This window comes from Schistocerca gregaria, chromosome 1, assembly GCF_023897955.1.
Source record: "Schistocerca gregaria isolate iqSchGreg1 chromosome 1, iqSchGreg1.2, whole genome shotgun sequence".
NCBI classification, from domain to species: domain Eukaryota; kingdom Metazoa; phylum Arthropoda; class Insecta; order Orthoptera; family Acrididae; genus Schistocerca; species Schistocerca gregaria.
In genome coordinates, this window is record NC_064920.1 from 521,558,328 (window position 1) to 521,577,540 (window position 19,213).

The following is a 19,213-nucleotide window of genomic DNA, read 5'->3' on the forward strand; positions in this document are numbered from 1 at the left end:
AGTTCTAGGGGACTAATGACCACAGCAGTTGAGTCCCATAGTGCTCAGAGCCATTTGAACCATTTTTTTCATGTCTGTCTCTAATCACGCTTCTTACAAAAGTCATTATCCTGGAATGGTGTTCTACTACACTTTTATCAAATGAAAGCATGACTGCTTAGAGGGAGTGAGGTTCATGAGCCACGCCGAAGAGATGATATTTTTTCGGCTATGAGCAACAGGACACGCGTGTCAGTTAACACGTTTGCGGGAGGAAAAGTAAGTAGCGAACTTTTCAGTAACTGAGAAAAGGCCACAATACCTTTACAGCCATATTGTAGCGCCGTTTGCTGAGAGAACGCTAACTCTAATATAAAATATACCTTACATATTCTGTAGCAAAGAACTTGGAAGAACAGTTGAACGGAATGGACATTGTCTAAAAAAAAAGGATATAAGATGAACATCAAGAAAACGAGGATAATGGAATGCTGTCGAATTAAATCAGGTGATGCTGAAGCAATTAGATTAGGAAATGAGAAACTTAAAGTAGTAGATGAATTTAGTTATTTGGGCAGCAAAGTAACTGAGGATGGACGAAGTAGAGAGACTATAAAATGCAGCCTGGCGATGGAAAGGAAAGCGTTTCTGAAGAAGAGAAATTTGTTAACATGGTGTCGCGACAGGCGTGAATGGAGGGACGAATGGAGACGTCTCGTCTTCAGCGAAGAGAGTCGCTTCTGCCTTGGTGCCAATGATGGTCGTATGCGTGTTTGGCGCCGTGCAGGTGAGCGCCACAATCAGGACTTCATACGACCGAGGCACACAGGGCCAACACCCGGCATCATGGTGTGGGGAGCGATCTCCTACACTGGCCGTACACCTCTGGTGATCGTCGAGGGGACACTGAATAGTGCACGGTAGTGTCAGGAAGTCTTTTCTAAAAGTATTTGTATGGAGTGTATCCATGTGTGGATGTGAACATGGACGATAAACAGTTTAGACAAAAAGAGAATAGAAGCTTTGATATGCGGTGCTACAGAAGAATGCTGAAGATTAGATGGTTAGATAACGTAACTAATGAGGAGATACTGAATAGAATTGGGGAGAAGAAGAATTTGTGCCACAACTTGAAGAAAGGATCGGTTGGTAGGACACGTTCTGAGGCATCAAGGGATCACCAGTTTAGTGCTGGAGGGAAGCGTGGAGGGTAAAAATCTTAGAGGGACACCAAGAGATGAATACACTAAGAAGATTCATAAGGATGTGGGTGTCAGTAGTAACTCGGAGACGAAGAGGCTTGCACAGCATAGAGTAGCATGGACAGCTGCATCAAACGAGTCTTTGGACTGAAAACCACAACAACAACAACAACAACAACAACAACAACGACAACATATTTTGCCAAATCTAATACAAAACATAACTAACATATTCTCCTCACATACCGCATGTCTCATCCTTGGTTTAAGCAGTAGACTGTCAGTCGGGAGTGTTCAAATCCCTTGTCAATCGGAAGTGTTCAAATACCTGTCTGGCCACCCACCTTAAGTTTTCCGTGGTTTCCCGAATGCGAGAAAGCGTTTATCGGGCGATGCTTTCGATATCGACACGCCCAGTTTCTTTTGCCAGTCCTTGTCCTTCCACGGGTGCAGTTCGTCGGTGAGACTTTGTACCCTAAGCTCTACCCCCTCCCCCACCCCACCCCCCTCCGCCCTTGCCCCTTTCCCTTCGTGCAGCACTTATGCCTGACTAGTTGCATGGGCACAAATGTTAACATGGTGTAGACAAACAACAATCATTGCAAGAAATAGCAGACCCAGAGGTGGAACATTTTTATCCGGAGCGTACATTCACGAATCTAAACATTGTGACCACGTGAATAGCAGCGTGTTGGTCCACCTTTGGAACGCAAAACAGCAGCGATTATGCTTTGCAGGTATTCACCAAGTCCTTGATAGGTTTTCGGTGGTATGTGGCACACAGGTGTCTACGTACACGTAAATTTACGAGCAGGTGTGTTGTGGGCTTGGAAATGGTCCCCAATAGTTTCTCATCTCTCCATCGGGTTCAGATCAGGCGATTTTAACGGCCAAAACATCGAAGTGAGTTCACTTTCGTGCTTCCCAAGCCACCGTAGCATGATTCTGGCGTTGTCACAGGAACATTTATCCTTGTGGAAGATGACACTGCCGTCGGGGAAGATCTGAGGCATAGAAGGTTGTATGTAGCCCGCAATATAATATTCACGTAGTTCACAGCTGTCACGGTTCTTTCGATTACTATCAGAGGTCCCATGGAAGCCCGGATGAAGTCTCCCATAGTGTAACACAGCCCACGCCGGCCTGCATTCGTGTCGCGTTGCATGTTTCGTTCAGCCGTTCGCTTGTACGACGGTGTGATAAAAAAAGTGGTTCTTCCCACCAAGCGGACACTTTTCCATTGATCGAAGCTCCAATGCGGACGACCCTGTGCCCATTGCAATCTAACTGTCGCTTGCTCAACATGGGAACACCGAAACACTTGTATCTGCACCAGCATCGTACACTGTCGTCAGATCTGCCATGCATTGCCGCCTATCCTGCATTATAGAGCTGAGAAGCTTTCGACCTCCACGTTCTGTTGCGTGAGCTTTCAACACCTTGTCACCTACTCTTGGTTTCACCGTCTCTCAGCCGCCTTCCCCAGATGCTCACAGTAGAAACGCGCCGCAACCGACCACCTTCGCCATAGTTACCGGGCGCTGGGCCATAACGATCTGCCGTTCATCAGAGTCGCTAATGTCAGTGACTATCCTCATTCATGGCCCGTACTTTCATTAAAATAATTCCCCATTCATTCACGGCCCATATTTCCATTAAAATAATTTCCCATTCATTCATAGCCTGTATTGTCTTTAAAATAATTTCCCTCTCGTGTATGCGCCGCTTATGTGCTTTACTTACTACGTCACGTGGCTCCGGTATCAAAAGGCTGCCTGCAATATTGCGATGGGCGGTATTTGGCTCACGAGTGTATATTATATAGGATAGTCATAAACAATGTGAAAACCTTGTAAGGGTGTTGCAGGGTAGGCTGTGCTGAGGAATAATCGTTCAGAAGAAATTCGAAACGTTGCACCGTTTCCGATCTACTTAACATTGAATTTAACCAATCACGCCCCCCGCCCAGATGGGCACCCGAGACTGATCCATGTTTGGCTCGGTTTCGATCCTTACTAACGTCTCATGTCCAGTTCTTGTAACGCTCTCTTGTTCGGCTTTAGGAAACAAAACGAAGAACTACATGCTTGGCGATACTGCCTCTAGCGGGCCGCTTGAACTTCCGCGCCTAACGACCTGAGTGAATACACTCCTGGAAATGGAAAAAAGAACACATTGACACCGGTGTGTCAGACCCACCATACTTGCTCCTGACACTGCGAGAGGGCTGTACAAGCAATGATCACACGCACGGCACAGCGGACACACCAGGAATCGCGGTGTTGGCCGTTGAATGGCGCTAGCTGCGCAGCATTTGTGCACCGCCGCCGTCAGTGTCAGCCAGTTTGCCGTGGCATACGGAGCTCCATCGCAGTCTTTAACACTGGTAGCATGCCGCGACAGCGTGGACGTGAACCGTATGTGCAGCTGACGGACTTTGAGCGAGGGGGTATAGTGGGCATGCGGGAGGCCGGGTGGACGTACCGCCGAATTGCTCAACACGTGGGGCGTGAGGTCTCCACAGTACATCGATGTTGTCGCCAGTTGTCGGCGGAGGGTGCACGTGCCCGTCGACCTGGAACCGGACCGCAGCGACAAACGGATGCACGCCAAGACCGTAGGATCCTACGCAGTGCCGTAGGGGACCGCACCGCCACTTCCCAGCAAATTAGGGACACTGTTGCTCCTGGGGTATCGGCGAGGACCATTCGCAACCGTCTCCATGAAGCTGGGCTACGGTCCCGCACACCGTTAGGCCGTCTTCCGCTCACGCCCCAACATCGTGCAGCCCGCCTCCAGTGGTGTCGCGACAGGCGTGAATGGAGGGACGAATGGAGACGTGTCGTCTTCAGCGAAGAGAGTCGCTTCTGCCTTGGTGCCAATGATGGTCGTATGCGTGTTTGGCGCCGTGCAGCTGAGCGCCACAATCAGGACTGCATACGACCGAGGCACACAGGGCCAACACCCGGCATCATGGTGTGGGGAGCGATCTCCTATACTGGCCGTACACCTCTGGTGATCGTCGAGGGGACACTGAATAGTGCACGGTACATCCAAACCGTCATCGAACCCATCGTTCTACCATTCCTAGACCGGCAAGGGTACTTGCTGTTCCAACAGGACAATGCACGTCCGCATGTATCCCGTGCCACCCAACGTGCTCTAGAAGGTGTAAGTCAACTACCCTGGCCAGCAAGATCTCCGGATCTGTCCCCCATTGAGCATGTTTGGGACTGGATGAAGCGTCGTCTCACGCGGTCTGCACGTCCAGCACGAACGCTGGTCCAACTGAGGCGCCAGGTGGAAATGGCATGGCAAGCCGTTCCACAGGACTACATCCAGCATCTCTACGATCGTCTCCATGGGAGAATAGCAGCCTGCATTGCTGCGAAAGGTGGATATACACTGTACTAGTGCCGACATTGTGCATGCTCTGTTGCCTGTGTCTATGTGCCTGTGGTTCTGTCAGTGTGATCATGTGATTTATCTGACCCCAGGAATGTGTCAATAAAGTTTCCCCTTCCTGGAACAATGAATTCACGGTGTTCTTATTTCAATTTCCAGGAGTGTAACTTCATACTAAGTAACTCGGAAAGGGTGCAACGTCTCGAATTTGTTAACCATTTTTTCTCAGCACAACCGATCCTGCAACACTCTTGCGAGCATTTAGACTGTTTCTGACCGCCCTATATATGTTATTTTGACAAGTAATTGTAAGGCAGTCACTCGCAAGTCTATGAATATGTTGGACGTTGTTGGAAAGAATGGAAACGCATCTTACATGATCAAGGCGGGAATCATGACGGAGAAGGAACTTTTAGTTCTTTCATAGGTTAAATTCGCCTGGCACTACGCTTTTGGATCAGTTGCCCATGATGTGGTCTTTCCTAATATTATGAAACACGCACTTCTACTTCTTATCGTTATCTAATCTCTACCTTTTGATGCGATCTTCTGTTTATTGCTGTCTTTGCGTTTTTTATATTTTGCTTATGCTTAAATTGATAATTTTATTACTTCCTTAAAGTACAGCAAAAGAGAGCGATATGCCTGAGGGACTTCAACACTGTCTGGCAAAAAAGGCGTTACACGTTAAAAGTTATGTCATGTATCGGCATAAAATATTAATTTGTGTGATCGAGTCAGCCAACGCTGTTTTCCGACTCACTCGGATAATTTATGAAAAAATTCTTACTTAATAATATTTTCTACGTATTATGTAATTAAATGTTTGTTCTTATGTTCCAGATTTCCAGAAGCTCGAGAGAGAAGCTCGTATATGCAGGAAGCTGCAACATCCGAACATAGGTAAGTGTGTGTCTCTCCGTTTTTTTCTCATTCCGACAGCCAAGTAAACTTCAGTAAGCCAAAGACCGATAAGAGGGTGAAATTTTTTGACCCAACGGTCGCAATATCGCTTGATGAAGCAAAACGATACAACTGCTACAATTTTCTTGTTGCCTAAATGTCAGTTGTTCAAATTCCCGGCAGCTGAAAACTGTATGCCACACCCAGAGTTTTGGATTTCGACGGCAGTGCTCTTACCGTGAATTTTTTTTTAATTTATTGGCTTTCGGAATATGCCCATGCAGACTTCTCAACACTGGAATTACCATACTACAGTTCGTTTTGACAATTCGGAGTATACGTTATTTCAAGTGGTATCGTGGTACGAAGTTTTTTTACCGACTGTTGAGCTTACGGGCGCAACTTCTGACTCGACCTCAGAGCTTCAATTCTGCGTATAGCTTCTGGAGTCGTGCCTGCATAGCGCAACACTCAGTAAGAACACTGCCCTCGAAATTGGTTCGAGTCCCGATTGGACACACAGCGTAGCGGAATGTTGCGTAATACCGGTCAAGTAAGCTTTACCGAAATTATATGTTTTTTGAAAGTGTTATCGAAAAATTTTTCACACCAAAAATACTATGATACATTACTTTACAAAGTTATAAACCTCAATGTTACAACAACATAGTTCGATGATTTTTTGTACATTTTTCCACGTTTGTGAATTTTGATCATTAAAATGTTAGGAGCGTTGTTTCGGACACAAAATATTAACGTGTAAAACATTCATTTTTGTTACAAAAAGATTTAACTGTGCCGTAAATGATTATGAAAATTAAACTAAAATATATCCGGACGTTGGGGAAATGTTGACACAAATAAGCAAAAATTCATATAAAAGATATTAAGTTGAAATTTCGATCAGGATAGGCCTAAACCAAAGCATTAGTTTAGCCTTTAGTCAAACATTTGTCACACATGTTATAAAACCTGAACAGTTCTCAATGAAGAAACTCTGTTAAGTGGTATCGAATCCGATTTCTTCTTAACTGCACGGTTTCGGCAAATACTTTTTCCTGTTCACCACCGAATGGTTCAAATGGCTCTGAGCACTATGGGACTTAACTTCTAAGGTCATCAGTCCCCTAGAACTTAGAACTACTTAAACCTAACTAACCCAAGGACATCACAGACATCCATGCCCGAGGCAGGATTCGAACCTGCAACCGTAGCGGTCTCGCGGTTCCAGACTGTAGCGCCTAGGACCGCACGGCCACCCCGGCCGGCTCACCACCGAATGTTCTCGGAAAAATATGTTATTTCTAAAACGGTTTAACGTCCACCTCTTTGTTTCCCCGAAAAGTCTGTCTCCTAATTTACTTTTTTCCTCGCTCGCTTTCCTGATTGACATTTTAAAAAGTTTGAATTTTTCTAAGACTTCCTTCACGTTATTTTAATCGCATTTATGTCGTGACTTTTCCAAATACGCCGTTACAACTCGAAATTACTTTATATTATGCAACACGAACTTCCCACGGTTTAACATACTCTTCGTTATTACTTTGCTAGATATTGTCACAGCCTACAATATTATATCTAAAGATATAATAAAAATATAACGTAACTTTTTAGTGTTGTGTTTTGTTTGCAGTAATGTAACGTTTGTACACCGAAAAACTCACTTTTAACAGATAACTTGTTACCACTTTGAAATGCACTGCTGTTTTGATTGTAAATCGCCTGAGCGGTCATGTTCCTCAATAGTTCACACTACACTGGGGTTTGGGTGCTTCCATTAGCAGTAGAGCTTGGAGATAGCTCTTGTCCGGTACAATCGGCTGTCTCATATTATCCGACCCTGCTTTGGATCTGGTAGTAGTTTGGACACGCTTTACGATCCGCAGCAGAGTGAAACATTCATTCTAGAAACATTAGACATTAATATCAAGCAAGCGTCAAGTTCGTCTAATGCTGACAGATCCAGTTTGCAGGAAATCGGGGCTAAGTACTGGTGGTTAAAAAACAATTTCTCCTTCGATGAGAGAACTGTGAATGGCGCCACTATCTCGACATGCTGCTGTATTGTGGCTCATACCACAACGTAAGCCGGGATTTCATCTTTCAACAAAATGGAGCCCCTCCACATTTCCGCAGTTGAATGCGAGATTACCTGAACAAGATGTTGCCATGTCGTCGGATATTCCGTGTTGAGGCCGGACTTGAAGCCTTACAGTGTTTTCTTCTGATATTACATCGAGAATGTCGTAAGTGTCCACCTCGACTGTAGAACCTAGAAGACTTGGGACACCGCGTATTAGCAATTTTTCGTACCGTCATTCGTCTTATCTGGGTCGGTCAGGCACGAAATTGGACTACCAATTGGATGGGTGCCCTGTGATGCAATGTGAACACACACAACAGTCATAAATATTTTAAAAAACCTAAGAGTTTGTCCTTTACATACTGCCCATTTATCTGTAGAGACGGTTTGAAATTTTTTGTGGTGGATTATGCAGCGCCCAGAAGTCGCGGTGCAGGCCATTTCACGAACAAAACTCGGAACACCTGGCAACCCGACGTTCGGTCTAAATTCTGTCCGTCGGTGTACGGATTTGGCGAACACTGGGCCAGCGCGCGGCGTTCTCCGGAGTGCAGATTGGAATCTGCAGGGGCGGCCCGACCAGCTCCGCACCGCATCTCGCCTCGACCCCGAACACCTGTTGATCGCTGCCCTGCTTACCGTGCGACACACCAGCCTCCCTTGGCCCTGAAACTGGATTTGCTATCCATCTTCATTCAGCCCTCGCTACCGACGCGATGCCTCATGAAAATCGTTACAAGTATATTCTCTGGCAGTTTTATTCCAATTTCTTTGGTTTTAGTTTGACTTCCATAACTGTATGATCTACAGTGTCTTTCAGATAAGTTACGAGGAGCATTCTATATTGATTTACACTTTTATTTCTGCCGTCATCGATTGTGCGCCATTTTACTCATTGCAGTTGTAATGAGTACAGATGTAGTACTTTGGTCTAGCCGTAGGTGGCAGGACAGTTACAAGAAGTGTACACAGTACAGCCCATTTTACCAGCTGCAGCCATTACGTGAGCGGACGACATGGCGTGTGATCATCAAGGACAACGCTGAAGCCGGCCAGAGTGGCCGAGCGGTTCTAGGCGCTACAGTCTGGAACCGCGCGACCGCTACGGTCGCAGGTTCGAATCCTGCCTCGGGCATGGATGTGTGTGCTGTCCTTAGGTTAGTTAGGTTTAAGTAGTTCTAAGTTCTAGGGGACTGATGACCTCGGAAGTTAAGTCCCATAGTGCTAAAACCATGTGAACAATTTTGAAACAACTCCTGTCGCAATGTCCGTTTAGGAGATGTGTTGACACGAGTGTCCTTTTTCCTGAATGCACAACTCAGTACTTTGTACAAATCAGTTTTAGTTGGTGAGATAGAAACTTACGAAGTTCTATGGTACGCGACGGCGGTCTAAGGCGCTGCAGTCATGGACTGTGCGGCTGGTCCCGGCGGAGGTTCGAGTCCTCCCTGGGGCATGGGTGTGTGTGTTTGTCCTTAGGATAATTTAGGTTAAGTAGTGTGTAAGCTTAGGGACTGATGACCTTAGCAGTTGAGTCCCATAAGATTTCACACACGTTTGAACATTTGGTACGCGACGTGTTGTATTCGCCATCCAGGTATAAGGCTGATACCAAGACTGCAGTAGCGTCTCGCAAGCCCACAACAACCAGCTAAGACTCTCATTTTAATATCGTCACTTCTGGCTGGTCCTTGTCTATTGATGCCGCGCCGCATTAAACTACTAGTTTTACGAATTCGTTATTCAGCACATACGAATGTAATGACTGAGGCAGCCATTCGAACAAAGTGTTCAACGGCAAAAGCCGTGGCTGCTTCATCAGCATCGTGTCAGTATTCGCCAAACGTACTCTTTGGATGTATATGACTCCGCGGTAACACCTGCAGAAGACGAAACATCATTCGCTGTCCATTCCGACCTGCCTTGTATACGGCAGTACAACCGCACATTACTTGAAACAGCACTTGAGGAAGCCCGCCCCTCCGTGACACCAGCCACTCCGCTCTTCCGCAGGTCGTTTAGATGGCAAAGTGAGTTGTGCAGTCGGAATTTCCATGGATTTTTGCCACCAAAATGCCATTCGTACTTCTATGCCGATTTACAGTAGAAATTACGATGGAGGTAAAAAAAATTATCGTATTTAAATGTCTGGAGGATGAAACAGTGAGGAAGAAATGGTTAGCGAGAATTACCGGGAAGAACTTTACTGCGTGTTGAAGTTCAAGTGTATGTTTTTGCTATTGAAGTTCCTAAAAGAGGTTAATTTTAATGAAGAGTACAGTTAGGAGCTGGTGCTTACGTTTGCCTATCTAATTAAATATTCCTTTCACTTGTTGCAGAGAAAAACACATAATCTCAAACACCCACTACATTAAACCTTCCGGTACCACCTGGTGTCTCCCAAATATAAAACCTTCCTGAATCATTCCTAAATCAGGCCTTTGCATTAATTAAATCGTGCCTTGTGCAGTGTTCTACAGGGTGGCTTTTGCTTTTGTTTCATACCGCAGTCCATGCTCTATTAATTTCCATTTCTTCGTTTTTTCTATGTGGAAATGCAGTCCCAATCTCAGTTAAGTATCTTAACACACTGGACAATTTGTTTGATCCTATCACAAATTTTATTCAATGTATTCATCATCTGCGTACGTCGTTGTGCTACGTGTCTCTCTTAGCTATCATAATAATCTGTTCCCTGTTTTATTCGTAGTATTTTCTTGTGCATTATTAGACATACTCCTACACTGTTCCTTCTTTTTTTCAGTGTGCCGACATGAGTTGCACGGCCCAACCCGTAGTACACCCGTTTCATTTTCACGACGATATCTACCTAAGTAGCCCCCGCCGGTAATTCAAAATGTGGGTCTCTTTTACGCTCTGAATATTTTACCCAGGAGGAGCCCGCATCTCGTGGTCTTGCGGTAGCGTTCTCGTTCCCCGCGCCCGGGTTCGATTCCCGGCGGGGTCAGGGATTTTCTCTGCCTCGTGATGGCTGGGTGTTGTGTGTTCTCCTTCTGTTAGTTAGGTTTAAGTAGTTCTACGTTTTAGGGGACTGATGACCATAGATGTTAAGTCCCGTAGTGCTCAGAGCCATTTGAACCATTTTGCCCAGGAGGGTGGCACTATCAGTAAGCCTTGTGATAGAGCTGCACGTTTAAATGCTGTAGCTAGCGAGGGGCTGGGAGTGGTAAGGGGCCAAGTTGCTAAAAACTAACAATTGAACCAGAAAAAGACAATGTATTTGTTTAAACTAGTACTGGAAATATTTATGTATTTCTCTGGCAGGTCCTTAGTAATTCCGAGAAACGTCGGTAAATGCAAACGAATAAACAGTCCAATTTTAGAAACTGAACAATTTTACTGAAGATAGCAACTGTAAAGATTTACCAAACGCAAAAAATGAACAATACAATTTTACAATTTGAAACTGGACAGTTAAGCTAGAAATAGCGAACCATTAAGCCTTACCTCACTCCGGTGATTTTCTTTCAACATAGATTAACGAGCACAGTATTAACTAAAAGAGCGATAAACGTTTCCATTAGCAGAGATTACATACCAGTAACCCAACGTGAATGAACATTTAACTATCACCTCAAAGCAGGCAATGAACCAAAGTTAAAGAACACTTTAAAACAAATCGTTATCAATAAATGATATGCAAATAAACGTAAGAAACAACGCCCAGTTGGCTTCAACTGACAGTGATATATTTAACCCTGCATATTCAAGCAAGCCCAGATAATACTCCTAAACTACAAATAGAGCTCTAACCCAACAAACAGAACATTTGTAAAATAATAGACACAGGCCCTCAGTAATGTACAAACTTGCCTTTTTAAAATTTGTATGAAAGTGTATGAATATACTTTTAACCAGACCTTTCACACAGATTAAATTACGAGAAGAAAATTAAAGTTGCCTTCATGCTGAGACGCTTTACAGGCACAACTCATAATATTTATGAATTATCGAATCGAATGGTTCCAAGCACTATGGGACTTAACATCTGAGGTCATCAATCCCCTAGACTTAGAACTACTTAAACCTAACTAACCTAAGGATATCTCACATATCCATGCCCGAGGCAGGATTCGAACCTTCGACCGTAGCAGCAGCGCGGTTCCGGACTGGAACGCCTAGAACCGCTCGTCCTTAGCGGCTGGCTATGAATTATCCACAGAGCATGGAGACAACAGATAGAAATAAGCGTGAAGCAAACAAAATTTACGAACGTAACTACGCGTAAACGCCTCTTAGCATCACTGGGGACAGCATACAGACACCCCACCCCCCCACCCCTCCGCAACCACTGTGGTACAGCAGGTACAGAGCGAGGTGGCGCAGGGGCTAGCACACTGGACTCACAATCGGGAGGACGACGGTTCAATCCCGCGTCCGGCCATCCTGATTGAGGTTTTCCGTGATTTCCCTAAATCGCTCCAGGAAAATGCCGGGATGGTTCCTTTGAATGGCACGGCCGACTTCCTTCCCCGTCCTTCTCTAATCAGATGAGACCGATGACGTCTCTGTCTGGTCTCCTCCCCCAAACAACCCAACCCAACAGCAGGTAAATACAAGTATTTTATCGTATAGTGTACACATTACGGTGCACACCAAGAAAATCCGTATGCCTCAACAGCCATTCCTCTTTGTATGCAATTCTCTTAGATAGCTGACATCTGACGTAATAGAAGACCGTCTTCCACGAGAATCGAGTGTCGTGTTTCTCAAGTAAATAAATTGACAGACTGGCCACGCTGACTTAAGTCAACTCGACAAACTGCTCGTGTCCCCAGGCCCCTGGCGTGCCTGGGATCCTAAGCAGGCCGTTGCTCTGTTACAGGCAAAGAGGTCAAATCGAGCTTCAGATTATGTATCGAAAGCGTACGCGTCACATGTCCTCAGTACCATCATAGTAAGTTCATGTTTGCCAATGTTACGAGGTCGTATCAGTCATCCGTACTGTTACCCCTGCAACTATTAAAAGGCCGGGTGCCCTTCTCAAGAAACATACGTTACTCTGGGCCCTTGCCACGCGAAGTGGCCGCGCGGTTCGAAGCTCCATGTCACTGACTGCACGGCTCCTCCCGCCGGAGGTTCGAGTCCTCCCTCGGGCATGGGTGTGTGTGTTGTTCTTAGCATAAGTTAGTTTAAGTAGTGTGTAAGTGTAGGGTCCGATGACCTCAGCATTTCGGTCCCTTAGAAATTCGCACACATTTGAACATCTGGGCCCTTCGCAGCTAACCCTCCAATGTGGTTGGACCTACTGTACTGCTGTCTGCCACAGTGATCTATCGTGCTGAGGACTCCGATCCGTAGAGCTCCCACGCTGTCAGACAAAGAGCGCCTCGGATACTCAAATCGATAATTCGAACTGGCACAGCGGTGGAAGATGAACAAAACACCTGGAACATAACGGGCTCAAGAAAAGAAAAGAAAATCGAAGTGTCGTTTATCTGTTCCAGTCCCGAAACAAAAAAAAAGAACAAAAAGAAATCAGTGAAAAAAATGCTGACGAGACACAGCATTCACTGTATTCAACTCTCATCAGCCAAATGAAAGGTGTGCTTAGTAACGGTAAAGCCATCATAGGTATGTAAGCTGTATACCTCTGCAGTGTGGCGAGTCTTCTGTGAGACAGGCTACTGGAAGGAATAAAGATAAGGTTAACGTCTAGTTGACGACAAGATCGTTAGAGACGGAAAATGGTTCAAATGGCTCTGAGCACTATGGTACTTAACTGCTGAGGTCATCAGTCCCCTAGAACTTAAACCTAACTAACATAAGGACATCACGCACATCCATGCCCGAGGCAGGAGTCGAACCTGCCGCCGTAGCGGTCTCGCGGTTCCAGACTGAAGCGCCTAGAACCGCTTGGCCACCCCGGCCGGCGCTGGAACTTACGACGTTTGCTGTTGCTGTAATCACCATGCAGGACATGACCTGTATGGTTCTAGCGTTCGTACAGTCTCATGAGAATTGTCCGGTCCATAGTCAACAGTACGGAAAGTGTCGTGTTACAGGCCGCATGTTACAGAGGCAATGTCAGTTATGTCTGTAGAAGTAAGAACGTTGCAAAATCTAATACAAACAAGTTTCGGACGAAGGCTTGCGATCTACCATGCATTTTCCTGGCTGACGAGCTCTTTCTATAAAGGCTAAAAGCTCCGAGGAAATACTCGTCTCGTACAATGTCGTTACGAGGGCCAAGAAACAAATAAGCGATGAAGAGGAAGACGTGCGACAAGGAGACGAGCTCGTGTATACGTAGCTGGTGCGCCACAAACGTTTACGGTTGCCGGACGGCTATAATTGTCGAAGCTATAAGATGTGACTCTCATTGGATACGTAAGTGAAGTGCCTATCGAGGTGTCCAGCACATCGTCCGACGAACACGTAGACAACCTGTGTCGACCGCGCTAGTGAGACACACGTTCAGTGGCTTCTAAGCACTTTGAGTCCATACGTAGCTGAAGAATCATCGGATTACAGCTCGTACCCTCTACCTGTTTCCGTTTAAATAGGTTTTAAAAAGGGATCAGCCGTGAGTAAAAAGTTTTTTTTAGTTTTCTCCGGTGAGGTTGCGACATTTTTAGCGGATTCTTTTTTTTTTTTTTTTTTCTTCTTGATACAAAATACACTGATCAGCCATAACGCTATGACCACCTACCTAGTAAAACTGGCACCACATTCGCACGTACTTGTCACCCAATTCTCCGTAAATTCTTTGGAAGAGGGGGGGGGGGGGGGGGTGATGAGATCTGACACCACGTTCAATCACATCCCACATGTGTTCAATCGGGTACGGACCTGGCGAGTTAGGGGGCCAGCACATCAATTGGAACTCGCCATTGTGTTCTTCGAACCATCCCATCACACTTCTGGCCTTGTGTTATGGCGCATTATGTTGTTGAAAAATGCCATTGCCATCGGGAAGCATGATCGTCATGAAGGGGTGTATGTGTTCTGTAATCAGTGTACGATACTCCTTGGCCATCATGATGTCTTGCACGAGCTCCCTGTATCTGTGGATGCCCACAAAAATGTTTCCCAGAGCATAATGGAGCCGCCGCCACATTATATCTGTTCCGCAGTACATGTGTCGAGAAGCTGTTCCCCAGGAAGACGACGGATTCGCGCCCACCCTTCGCCATGATGAAGAAGGTACCGAAATTCATGAGACCTTGCAGCGCTTTGCCACTTCGCAACGTCCAGTGCCGATGGTCACGTGTCCATTTCAGTTGTTTTTTGTCGAAGCCGTTGTGTTAACATTGGCACATGCGTAGGTCGTCGGCTGTGGAGGCCCATCGTTAGGAGTGTTCGGAGCACTTTGTGTACAGACGCATTTATACTCTGCCCAGCATTGACGCCTGCTGTCAGCTCCGTCACAATTCGCCGACCGTCCTGTTTTATTACCAGTGAGCCCAGCATGTAGTGTCCGGCATCTGTAATGAGCGGTGGCCGCCCATCATCACGACGTCTGGTTTCGCCACCTTTTGAGGATACTCACCAAAGTCCCCGAACACCTGACAGGTTGTGCAGTTTCCGAAATACTGGTGCCGAACCTGATGTCCATCACAACCTGCCCTCGATCAGACTCAGACCGCGCGCCTTCCCCCTCTACATACGGACAGCACGCTCAGATACTACATGCACTGCGCGCGTGTGTGACTAGCTGTCATTTCTCGCTAGGTGGTGCTTCTATCGCTTGGACGGGTTTATATCAATTGTAGATTGGTGGTCATAATGTTGTGGCTGATTAGTCTACATGTACGCTGCAATATCATATTCTGATGTTCTCTTAGTTGACTGTCGTCTTCAGTGGAGCTTATTTTTTGGTAAAGTTTGGCATATCCAACTAATAATGATTTTATGTAAGCAAGTTATACACAACTGCAACCAGTCACTTTTTTTGAATAATAATGCTTTATTCCATGAACTGATTTTCGAACCTTTTCAGGTTCATCTTCAGATGGTTTCGGGAGGATCCGGGAAGTTACATCATTACTGGTAGTAGCATAATGCTGGATGCTGGTTTGCTTTTTTCGGATCTGTGTCTGCCTCCATTTATGTCCATAACACTTTCACACAAACTATATTAGTTTACACTTTGAGAGTGACACTTTTACAGCATCCAGCAAAAAGCGTATGCAGTCAGGGTTCTAAAATATCCGTAATGGATAAGCATAATAATAATGATTTATATGTGGTACTATCGTTAAAGCGCGGAGGCGTTGTAACAAATATGTATGAAAAGGCCACACAGAGAATCGCTGTTTGAAAAGGGGAAGGGGTGCCGGTGTTCGGTTTCTGTTTGTGTTAAAAACGTAGGGTAAAAGGTTCTTATCTTAGCTCGGACCAGCGGCCACTTGTAAAGCCATTGCAACATCTGTCTTAATGTAACTGTGTTACAGTATATTAAGCAAGGCTTGAATGACGAACTGAGTTGGCGACCACGCAAATAGTATAATCGATTAATTACTTTTACAAAAGATTCTAACTGGACTGAAATTAATGCTTAGCTAATGGCACCATTTGTATGTGTACCGTTCTGATTTTAAGTGCAAAAGCAATCAGCCTTAAATAACTTCAGTCTGATGCGAGACTGACGTTTCAAATTCGGTCAACCGGTGTATTGCATCTTGGTCTGTGATAAGTTTTAACCGTTTGAAAAAAATCTTGCTTCTTTCGGATTTTACGTGCAATAATAACGTTTTTATGAGTTCTTTTACGCTTACCAATTCTGTGTTTCAGACGTTTGCGATAGGTTCAAATTTTATAATAAGGTAGACAAATGGTCTTCCTGTCGTTTTGTGAAGCCTTTATCCGTTGCCACGATATAGCGGTTTGAAGTTACACACAAAATGCACGTAAAATTCTGTTTTACGCGAATCGCACACGCTAAGACATTTTAAAGTGATACAGACCACGATACAAAATATATTTTTACGGTAATTACAAGAGGCGTTTGCAAAAAACTTTCATCGTTCGGGTTTAACGTTCGAAAAATGACGCATCTGGACATGAAACTGTGTTTCGTAGAAATTTGTTGGATTTTGAGTTCTGCATTCCGACGTAATTTAAAATAAATGGTTCTTACAGTTGATTATCATTTCGTTGGTATTATTTTAAAGATTTTGTTCACCTTAAAATCATTGAAAAATCTTTGAATGTGCGAAATAATGCATGAACGAAACCCGAATTACGCCCAGCCCAGTATAAAATGATATACTGTTATTTAGCATTTATTTGACCACACAGAAAATTAAACTAACTCGACAATCGGTATAAAAATAATTTAAGAATAGAGGTCACCAACACTCTAAACAATCGAAAATGTTTTACTGCAGTTTCTTCAAAAACTACTGTGCCACCTTGTAGAAAATTTATTTTCGTGCAAAACACGCTTAAGTTCGCCAGTTTTCGTACAGAAATGAAAAGTGGTACTTTGTAATAGTTTATCGTGCATACATTGTCTCGCGGTTCTTCTACTTATTTCTGCATCATACTCATACTTAATTCGGTTTGGTTGTTGCAACAATTCGCGCTAAAATTATTCATCTGTGTTTTTTTCAACAATGACAAGTATTTTAAGATAAGACATAATAACAACGTGTATGCCTTTCAATAGTTTGTTATTTGATGTGCGAATCGTTCAGCCTGCGATATAGTAGACTTTTACATAAGTTTATATGAGTAATATGGTCGTATCGCACGTTTATCTACAATACATGAACTATTTACATACATTATTATCATAAACTTCGCACAGTATTTAATTTTTCGATTGGTATTGTATTTGTAGTTGCAGGGTTTTATGCACTGTATTAAATATGTATGGCCATTCTTCATATGGTTGCCTATTCAGACTCATGTGTATATAAATATAATGTGTCTAACTATAAAACAAAAAAACATTAAAAAACTTAAAATATTTAAAAATTTGAAAAACAAAATAAAATCACAAAACAAAAGATAACAAAGAATTAAAAACATTAAAAAATAAAGGCTCCGCCTGAAGGTATGGTAGAGTTAAATTTTGGAACCAGAGTGAAAAGTACTCCTGTAGCACAACAAAAAAGGCGAATATCACCTGGGCAGAGTTAGGGATGTAAAAGAAAGGAGCCAACTCCTCGACTTTTCTGGCAGCTCAAAACAATTTAAATCGCAACATCATGACGTATTTGCGCGTATTTACGAGTTAACGCTTCTTCCCGAGCGCAATGGGCTATCTTTTCTTGCATTTTGCAATTTGTAGGTTAAGGTCCCTGATCCTCTCCACAAAATCCAGAAGATTCGCATACCATAGGTAGCAGTATATAATATAACCGAAGAAAATACATGTAATAGCTAAAAACGTTTTTCTAGGGGGATAAAATTTCTGGGGATGAATTTGTTCCTGGGGGAGGGGCACATTAAAACAATTTTTGGATCTCTCTCTCTCTCTCTCTCTCTCTCTCTCTCTCTCTCTCTCTCTCTCCCTCTCCCTCTGTCTCTGTGTGTGGGGGGGGGGGAGGGAGGGGGCGTTGATTTTTCTTTTTTCTTTTATTTTTTTTTTCTCCTCCAAGGGGACGATTTACCATTTCTCCACCAAACTAACCCTCTGTTATATGGATGTTGAGGGTGTAAGAACACACAGACGCAAATTTATGCGCTTCCTCAGAGTGGGATGCATCTATAATAGGAAGTATAATGGAATGGGGATGCATCCATCCTAAACTTGCCATATTGCACGACATGACAATGCCATGTTTTATGACATAATGGCAATACATGTTTACAGTATGACATTAAGTATCATGTTAGTTTACTTGACACGAAGCATTATATTGCACCGAGCGAGGTGGCGCAGTGGTTAGACACTGGACTCGCATTTGGGAGGACGACGGTTCAATCCCGCTTCCGGCCATTCTGATTTAGGTTTCCGTGATTTCCCTAAATCGCTCCAGGCAAATGCTGGGATGGTTACTATCAAAGGGCATGGCCGATTTCCTTCCCCGTCCTTCCCTAATCCGATGAGACCGATGACCTCGCAGTCTGGTCTCCTTCCCCAAAACCACCACCACCACCACCATTATATTGCATGACGTGGGTACTAATAGTAACATCGCAAACCAGTTAACAACATGAAAACCAATGTATGCTTAAGAGCACGTACATTTTGTTAAAATGTTATAAACGTAAAGGCTATAATGCCAAAATTGTATATTTTTACCGTGCAAATTTTGTATGTTGCTCGTGTTACTGTGGTGGTGCTGGTGGTTGTGGTCTTCAGTCCGAGGAATGGTTTGATGCAGCTCTCCCCACTGGTCTATCCCGTACATGCGTCGCCATATCTGAATAACTACTGCGCCCTATATCCATTTGAATAAAGAAAACGAACTACCACAGCCGTGTCGTCAAAGAAACTCATTTCAAACGACTAATTTGGACTCAACACTTACGCCATCTTCGGATCCCCTATAAACCAAAAGAGCACTTTGATTTATTGTCCCATTTATCGTATAACCCATATAATAATACTTGTACTGGATTGCAGACATCAGGAATGTGTTTACACTACTGACTGACTGCAGCAAAATACATATAGAAGAGCCGAAGATGGCGGAAGTGTAGTGCCGAAACTAGTAATCTGAAA

The 19,213-nt window shown here is 44.3% G+C and overlaps 1 protein-coding gene across 29 annotated transcripts in view; it reads left to right on the top strand.

Annotated features, from left to right (window-relative positions):
- LOC126354726 (calcium/calmodulin-dependent protein kinase type II alpha chain) overlaps nucleotides 1-19,213 on the top strand; it is a 976,610-nt gene that overhangs the window by 633,064 nt on the left and 324,333 nt on the right. For all 29 annotated transcript variants that reach the window (XM_050004705.1, XM_050004586.1, XM_050004623.1 and 26 more), the window contains exon 3: nucleotides 5,430-5,489. In XM_050004705.1, the coding sequence (XP_049860662.1) occupies nucleotides 5,430-5,489 (60 nt within the window). The remainder of the gene's footprint in view (nucleotides 1-5,429; nucleotides 5,490-19,213) is intronic.